The sequence below is a fragment of the Gadus macrocephalus genome, chromosome 12 (assembly GCF_031168955.1).
Source record: "Gadus macrocephalus chromosome 12, ASM3116895v1".
In the NCBI taxonomy this organism is placed as follows: Eukaryota; Metazoa; Chordata; class Actinopteri; order Gadiformes; family Gadidae; genus Gadus; species Gadus macrocephalus.
Window position 1 is genome coordinate 23,060,953 of NC_082393.1, and position 8,896 is coordinate 23,069,848.

General features: G+C 43.8%; 1 protein-coding gene across 8 annotated transcripts in view; it reads right to left on the reverse strand.

The window, feature by feature from the left end:
- The window catches only part of osbpl9 (oxysterol binding protein-like 9), a 29,856-nt gene extending 22,057 nt beyond the window's left edge, over positions 1-7,799 (reverse strand). For 6 of the 8 annotated variants that reach the window (XM_060067758.1, XM_060067757.1, XM_060067755.1 and 3 more), the window contains exons 1-3: positions 7,641-7,799; positions 6,427-6,477; positions 4,220-4,298 (exon numbers count right to left, since the gene is read on the reverse strand). In XM_060067758.1, the coding sequence (XP_059923741.1) occupies positions 4,220-4,298; positions 6,427-6,477; positions 7,641-7,751 (241 nt within the window). In that variant the 5' untranslated portion in view covers positions 7,752-7,799. Of the gene's footprint in view, positions 1-1,806; positions 1,831-4,219; positions 4,299-6,426; positions 6,478-7,313; positions 7,385-7,640 lie in introns of those variants that run through there. The other 2 variants (XM_060067759.1, XM_060067760.1) reach the window with 2 other exon arrangements.
- Between the last annotated feature and the right edge of the window lie 1,097 nt (positions 7,800-8,896).

An 8,896-nucleotide genomic window follows, 5' to 3' on the forward strand; every position in this document is an offset into this window, starting at 1 on the left:
CAGGCTCTAGATCCATGTCCTGCTGTTATTTCACCGATGGAGAGCTTGAACAAAGCCCAGCACATTGGCCTGCTTATGAAGCCTGGAGGATGAGAACTACCAGAAAGCTGCTAACGCAATTTTGCAGGGGTGTGTGAATTTATTTACGATTAAATCTAGCTGCAGGGGAACTTGAGTATCTTCGGAAACATAGAGTGAGCTCAGACAGGATGACTGCTGTCTGACAGCAAGAATACTGCTTTTTTTTCCTCCACAATAACAACAATGAGATTAGGGGGAGGATAGTGATGTGTATTATGAAGCCATTCATTTTGCAGTGACCGTCATGGAGCTTCGCTGCTACACCTTGTCCGCAAAGGCTGGTGCAGATAGTCTCGGGGGGGGGGGACGAGAGTGTGATTAGAAAAATAGAAACCTTAGCGAAAAAGCTGAATCCTGAGGGCAGAAATGATTGTGGCCATATAAGTTAACTATAAATTCCAATAAAAATGGATGTGTGTGTGTGTGTGTGTGTGTGTGTGTGTGTGTGTGTGTGTGTGTGTGTGTGTGTGTGTGTGTGTGTGTGTGTGTGTGTGTGTGTGTGTGTGTGTGTGTGTGTGTGTGTGTGTGTGTGTGTGTCCTAATAACATAAAATGTTATACAAATGACATCACCTTGTTTACGATGTCACTAAACATATGAATTATCTTTGCACCTAGAGATAGCGCCCTCTCCCTCCAATTGAAAGGTGTTAAGTTAGTTAGTAGTGGCTATATTGCCACTATAGCCACCAAGTATGATGCAAATCTCCTGGCTCCTTTTTTGTGTCGATTATTTTGGCTAAATCAACTTGGCCTCTCCCACCATGGCTGGCTTCAGCCAGGGCCAATCCTTTGCACTCTGCGATGTTCAGTCCCCCTAACTCGGTTTCCTTTGGCGTTACTGCCCAGGATGTGAGTCTCCCTGTAAGAATCATGTACACACCCATTGACCCATTGAAGCTGCTTGGTAAATGGCTGCATCCGTCTTCCTACGGCCATGCTCTATTAAATCAAATACTTTGCTGTCACGAAGTGTTCCGAAAATGAATACTTTTTCATGGGTGCGTGCTTGTCTTTCAACAAGAGATGGGTGGGGTGCACAGGAGAGTGTAGATCTCTTCTCCGGGAGGATGCAGAGGATTAGAGAGGGCTGAGTGCAGGAGGAGAGGGGAAGACTACAGAGGAAGAGGAGGGTTTAAAAGCCTCTCAGGCAGCTCTGAAGAGGGGAGACTAATGAATAATGGATGCTCCTCTAAATAGAGACAGAGCGGTAAGGAGCCGGTCTCTGTGCAGCTCAGGGTCCAGCCAGCAACACAACGCAGATTGTTCCAACTTCAGACTACTATCCCGGCTCACTGACGCCAGAATCCGCCTCAAAGTGTAATTCACTCCCCCAGCACTTCTCATCCCCCGTATCTAAACGTTAATCATTCAGAGGTGGGAGCTTACACTCGCAGCTTTCCATATACCATTCATTTTTTCGAAGATATATTTTCAGGAAATGTGATCTGCATGCTATGAATCATAACCAGGAGCAGCCAGCTTCCATTCATTTCATTTTAAGGGGAATAGACGACTCAGCTTAAATCAAAGCGTAAATATGTCAGGTTTAACGCAGCGCTCTAAGTGACACATGGAGTGCATAGTCTACCCCAGCCATGTACTGCACATGCAGATGTATAATACTGGCATTAAAACCTGTGCACATGAGGGTACAAAGAGACACACGCGCACTCACTCACACACACACACACACACACACAAACACACACACACACACACACACCTCGGTGATCCCTGAAGCCTAAGTGCATGACATCCCTAGGCCCAGGATCCATTTACAGCTACAGCGTTACTGCATCCCTCCTGCATCCGCTGCAGCGCGGTATATCTGGGCTTACGTCGGATGTATCCAGTGTCACAGAGACAAACACAAAGGTTATTTCCGCCAAATCGTCATGTTGGAACACGAGAATGAATGGGAAAAGGTAAAGGTACTGTGCGTCACTAGGTTTGGAATTTATACATCCAAGGATATGGGTCGATTAAATTATATTTTATGATATATTATTATAATCATAATATAATCAATATATTCAATATATTGATTAATATAATCAAGTCATATTTAATGGATATGAGAACAAGATGTTGAAGCTTTTCTTGACAATCAACTCAGAAGGAGTTATCTTTGTTTTATCAACTAAATGTTAAATGTTAAGAACACCATACCATATTTGAGAAAACAATGCTGGGGACAGGGTCTCTTATTCTCCCCAGCAATGACAGACTTGCTTTCCCAAGAAATGTCTTCTTTCAGGAAAAGGCAGTCTTAATAACACAACAATCCAATATGTGGTCCATAAAGAAACAGAGGCGATGGAAATAGAAATTGAAAGTAGTCCTACACACTCATTATTTGATCCAGTATTGGCTGAAATGGCTATGCATTACTAATGGGACAAACTGGCACCACACAGGTAACGCTCAACAAATAAATCTTCAGGACTGACTTCATGCAGACCTGTGACATCAGCTGATGATCATAAATACAGGACAACAACGAGACAGTTATGCTTCAACGCAGAAGTAAAACCAAACATTGGTATGGGAATGGAACTGTTATCTAAAACCAAAACAAACCTCCTTCCTCATAATCAGCTGATCAACACGTAATTTACATTATTGATAATAATCTTCCTACATAAATAAACTTAAGCTCATAAATAAACAGACGTCCATCACATGGAGCAAAGACTAAACAGATGTAAGTAAACCAACAGCTCAACAGCCCTAATTGCCTCATAGCATCCCATAGAGCTACAGGCTAATACTCCAGTCAAACTGCCCCAGAACTCACACGCATCGTAGATGGAGCGCCTTCGTAAACATTCCAGTGGGGTTGGCCAATGGCGCTCCCCCTTTCCTGCCCCGTCCTCCTTCATCGTCAGGGCAACCGCCCAGGAGTAGCATGCACCCTGAGCATGCGACGCCTCCTTACCCTTTCGTTTGTAGAACCACAGCATACAGCTTCGGAACACAGACATGGGAGAGGGCATGGAGGAAGTAGTGAGAGGGGCGGGGGGCCCACACAGACTGGATCTGGTGACCAGAGATGGTGGTGCTGGTGGTGGAGGTGGTGGTGCCGAGGGAGGCTGGGAGTGAGAGAGGGATGGTGGAGATGGCCGGGCCGGTGGGTGGGTGGGAGGGCGGGAGGGCGGGAGGGTGGGAGGTGAGTAGGTGGTGGAGGCGATGGAGTAAATGGACACTGATGCAGGGATGCGAGAGAGATGGGTGGAGGAGTTAGTTTAAGACCTGGTGTGCAGCGGGAGAAGGGAGTCCGTGGCGGGCTGGCCTGGCCAACTCCCTGTCAGAGGAACCGAGGGAGGGCGGGGGAGACAAGGAGGGAGGGCGGGGGAGACGAGGAGGGGAGGCGGTTTGGGAGGTGGTCAGGGGACGGAGGGACGGTCAGACGGACACACGGTCGGAGGACGGCAGACGGTTGCTACACGAGCGGAGGCTCAGCAATGATCAGACAGCATGGGCCGCAGTGACCACCACAGGAGATAACACGGCATCCAGCTCAGCAGTATTCCATTCACATCCCCAGAGGAAAAAACCCGACGCGAGAAACGCAAGCGGACCCTCTTCTGCCTCCTCCTCCTCCGCGAGCCAGGACAAGAAGCCTCGCCGGACGGTATTCCAGAAAAATCTCCCCACTCCTCCCGGCAGAAAAAAACAAATGTCACGGCTCCGTTGTAACGCGCGGAGCGCTACCGCATGCCGCTAAAGTTCCCGTAAACAGAGGGAGACGCCGGTGACGGAGAAGCTAAAATCAGCTCAGATGACGACCATGCCCACATTGACACGGTGCGCGTGTGTGTGGGTGCGTGCGTGGGGCTGAGAGTGTGTGGCTTTGCGTGTGCCCGCGCGGATGTGTCTCCAGACACAACAGCAGTACTCCTCAGCATGGAGGGGGGTGAGGGTGGGGGGGGGGGAGAGAGAGAGAGAGAGAGAGAGAGAGAGGGAGGGAGAAGAGAGAAAGAGCGAGCGAGCGAGCGAGAGAACGCATTCGATCAGTAGTGATGGATGTACTGTACAGCATTGGCAGTGAGAGGAAGGGTCACTGGCCATGCAAGCAGAGGAAGGAACGGGAACCATTTTGCACCGCTGAATGGAAGAGAAGAGCCAAAACTCACCTTGGAAATGGAAAGTCTTCTGGTCCACGGTGATGGTGAATGTGCTGTCGTCCTCGTCATCAATGCCGATTACAGCGCCCTAGGATAATCAGCGCAGGAAAGAGGCAGAGCGAGGGAGGGGGAGAGATAAAGGCAGAGTGAGGCGGGGGGGGGGGGGGAAGGAGCAGAGTCAGACAGAGGGACACGTCACATGCTTGAATCCGTTTCCCCTCTCCACCCTGTCCTCACTCGACCATCATCTCTGTCTGCAAATCCCTTTTGTGTCTCTTAGCAAACTCAATATTGCTCTCCCTATCTCCCCCCCCCCTCTCTCAACAGCAGGAAAATAACCACAGCACACTTGCTGGTAGGCTGAGTAACTGGTTTGGCATTGCTACCTAGCAACAGAGATGGGGCGTGTCTGCTTCGGACCTGCCAAGTCAACCTGTATTAATCCAAATGTGTCCCTCGCTCTGAAGTGTAGTAATACGAGCATTAGAAATAAGTGTGTTATCTTGTAGCAGTGATGTGATTGCCATGCAGATTCAGCCCAAATATAGCAGTGTATATGTTACATTTGCCAACAGTGAATGAAGCTTCAGGAATCAATAAGGTGGCCTCATTGTATGATTTTTTTGCTAGCATTGCATTGCCTTTTCTAATTATAAATAAATCATTAAGAGCATGAAGTAAAACAAAACAACTCTTTACATTTTTATCAAAACTCCCATCACTCATACAAAAAACAACCTATTCATTTTGAAGGTAGAGACAGAAAGGTTTGCAGGAACAGGTTATGTTCTGCCATGAGACTGATATTTCGCAACATTTTCGAGTGGACAACTAGGTGTTGAAGACAACCACAATAACTTACCAAACCAAGCTGCTCTAGTCTAACTGACATTTTAAAACAGCAGAACATTGATAATGTCCGGTAGAAACCAACTGGTAATTTTCAAATGGAGACTTAAGGCAGACAAAAAATAAATAAAGACATTGCAAATTAGTGAGCAATGACTGGGTGTTTTTCCAGGAGCAAAAGTCAAGGGAGAGCTTCCAGCCATAAACCATACACCCACTTGTCAATGGATAATCATAGCACACAATGACAATGTGACTTTATGCAATGATAACATAAAATTATCAGACTTACTATTACCACACTCAAAACAAAACCTCCAGGATATTAGAAAAGCATGACATCTTTGAAAGTTGTATTTAGGCAAGGTCTGGTAAAATGTAATCTAGCATTACATTTCCGTTAATTTCAATGTGGTTCGGTACACAACTCTGTTTGTTTAGCAAACACACTGGAGAGCAGTCTAATGTGCTGGCTGCCTTTAATTAAAAGAAAACCAAAAAACGGATACGTTTTATTTTTAACCATGATGCATTTAATAGGTCTAACCATTTCAGAAATGGTTGAAGAGGTTATATTTTATTGTACAGGGACAACACAAAAACAAGATATAGCTTTAAAAACAACTGATTCTGAATCAATTGCTACCATCTAGTGGCCAAACCTGTATATGGTAATATTAATGAGTTATAGGAAAACTGTATGATTTTTTCTTCTTAAAAATTACATAAATGAAACATAACTTATTCACTCTCCATCAAATTTCCGCTAAACTAGATATGTTACTTAGATTGTGTCACCAAAACCAGCAGTCGTGGATAACATTGCACACACACAAAGAAAGCATTAATTGAATTGGACGTCCTTCAAGAACTGTAGCCATCGCAAATCAATACCCATCCCTCATGATACCTCCAGTGATTACCATCACTGTAGTATTCTGCTCTACTTGGCAATGCATCATATCAAAGAAGCAAGTGCATTGTTGTTATGCATTGGCCTCATAATTACTCATGGAATAGCCTACTTTGACTCTGCAAATCGACTAAACTGCCATTTTAAATTATTCTTTTTTTCACTGTTATTTTTCTTTTTAATCTAGTTAGTCTTATGTTGTATTTATTTTAATGTATATCGTAGCACTTTGAGGTCATTAAGTTGATGTAAAGGGCGTTATAAATTACATTTATTATTATTATTTCACCGCCTGGAACGATGTTAAATATGTCCATATTGGGTTAGGCCAAAATAACTTTGTCACCCAAGAGCAGTTATCAGGTCATCAGCTCAGTCAAGGCTGTCACATTTACTCAACCACTCTGGCCAATCTCTCAGAAGCATTCCATGTAGTGTATCCTGTGTTTCTTACCCTGAGACGAACACAGCCTCTTCTTGAGCCTCGCATCATCTTGTCCTTAGACTGCAAACAGGGAAAAATCAGAGGATCAAAGACAAACAATGTCAGTATCAATCCATAATAATGTGATGAAATGTGTTTGGTTTCATTTGATTAGTCGTATTCACTGCTGAGTAAAGTTTTGTTCATTAAGTCGTTTCTCTAGTAATGTTTCAAATTAAATCAATTAATATTATGGTTAGGATCAGATTTTGTTGTCATTATCCAAATACGTATGTATGCACCCGTCCAAGACATGCCTGATGAAACCTGGTCTTTAAAAAAGGCACTAACAACTTTGAAGTTAAACTAGAACGTATAAGCAACGAAGCAATAATACCCGTTTGTCCTGCATTGATTTGGAGATGGTGTGCACCCCTTTATTCTTTCCCAAATAAAAACTCACGCATATGTCAATGCGGATAGTTGATCCAAGGCTAGAAAAAACGTAAGAATGTAAAATAGAATGTAAAGGGAATTGGTTAGGCTCCCATGATGGGAATACAGCTAATGTCAAAGAGATAATCACACTCATGCTTCCAGTTGCTCTGACAATATTCATTCACAGCTACCTCGTCCCCTGTCCGAATTGTGATATTAAGCATTAGTCTGATTCATACATAGTTGTATGTATAGTATACACTGTCAGTCAACCCTCCCTTTTTTAAATAGCAAACAAGTCAGCGCTGACAGTCTCTGTCAACGCTGTCACGTTAGCATCATCTAGCTTGCTTCTCTAAGCAGATTCGGGAGAATGGGTTACTTGCTTGCTTGCAGGATGGGCCAATGCGGACATGCATTGCTAACAAATGGCTTAAAACAACCACGCACGATAAGACACTGTGAAGGTATTTACAAACCCTAGATTCCATTCAAGGAGTAGGAATGTCAAGCGGTATCCTGGCTGAGGTCTTTGCTACTAGCTTTGCTAGCTGTACTCGGGAATCATGAAAGGAGGAAGCACTGAAAATACCATAATCTGATTTGCCAGCTGGTCCTCAGGCGCCGATACAATTGGTCAAACGTGGAATCCGTCACAATCTATCCCCGCCTCTTTCTGCCAGCTGAGACTTCCAACTCCTGACCAACACTAGGCCCTTTATTAGACTTAGGTTTGATCATCTGTTTAGACTTAAACAGGTTATACTATTCTATGCGACGATTTGAAAACAAGAAGAGGTACATACCGTGTAGTATGACAGCAAGCCGGCATTGTAATCCAACACAAACCAACGATACTGCCAACCTTTCATGACGTTAGTCCACTTACTCAGCGGCCCCTCCATGATGGACGCCATCTTTACACTGAACTGCGCTCGGGGAGGAGTCGGATATGGTGTGGGGCGCACGATCATCCAACCCAACCAAACAGCAATCCAGTGGTGGCCATCGCCGGAGTCAGGACATTGCCCTGATGTTTTATTAATCCACATACATATTTGAAGAGAAAAGATGGTTCTCATAATGGCAACCGTGGGATGAACTTCGTTTTTACCTCGAACATATTTCACAACAGAGGTGTGGCTATAAATGTAACTGTTGATAGACAGTAAAATAATACTCCAAAAACCACAGGGTATTTGGCAATAACTTTATTATTTACAATAGGTTTAACACTGATGAGAACTTCACAGTAATACACATGAGCATTAAATAAAAAACAAAATGTATTTTGTACAATAGAATGAGTTAATATGTTAACATCTCTGCTGTATTTTCATCCCTGTTTAGATTCACATCTGCAGTGTGTGTGTGTGTGTGTGTGTGTGTGTGTGTGTGTGTGTGTGTGTGTTCTCATTGCACTCAACAACTGAAGAAGTGGCCTTTGGTATTACGTGTACACACATGTTATCTTCTGATAAAAAAAATTATAACTGAAAGGAAAGAAACTCCATTAACAATATAAATACAGGCAGCATAAATAAACACAATCAGAAGTTTGTCCTGAGCAGGCTGGGGACATAGCCTGATCATTTATAGCCAAAACACAAAATATACCATGGGTTCCGACCTTAGATTGGAGTAAGGTATTAGTATTGAGCCACGGTGCGACTTGCTTCATAGCCTGATAGCACACATACAAATAAATCTCAACTGGTCTCCTCAAAGGTTAATGTGGTGAAGAAATCTGCTCCTGTAGACAAAGGTTCTACGACAAAAAAACGACCCATTAAACTAGGAGGAAAATGCAGTATCCTGGAAAGAATTGCATCATAAGAGCCCAAATTACTATCGGTCAAGAAAAGCAGACATTACTGTTGAAGCAAATATTTTTAATCAGATTCCGGGACCATGGAACAGCCGGGATCCTCTGTACATTATCTGATGGCCATAAATAAGTTAGCAAATAAACAAAATTGCACATTTCCTTTTCAAGTGGGAGCTGGACCATTAAACCAATCAAAAGCAAGTATTTTGTGGTGCTTATCCAATTACTTTAATT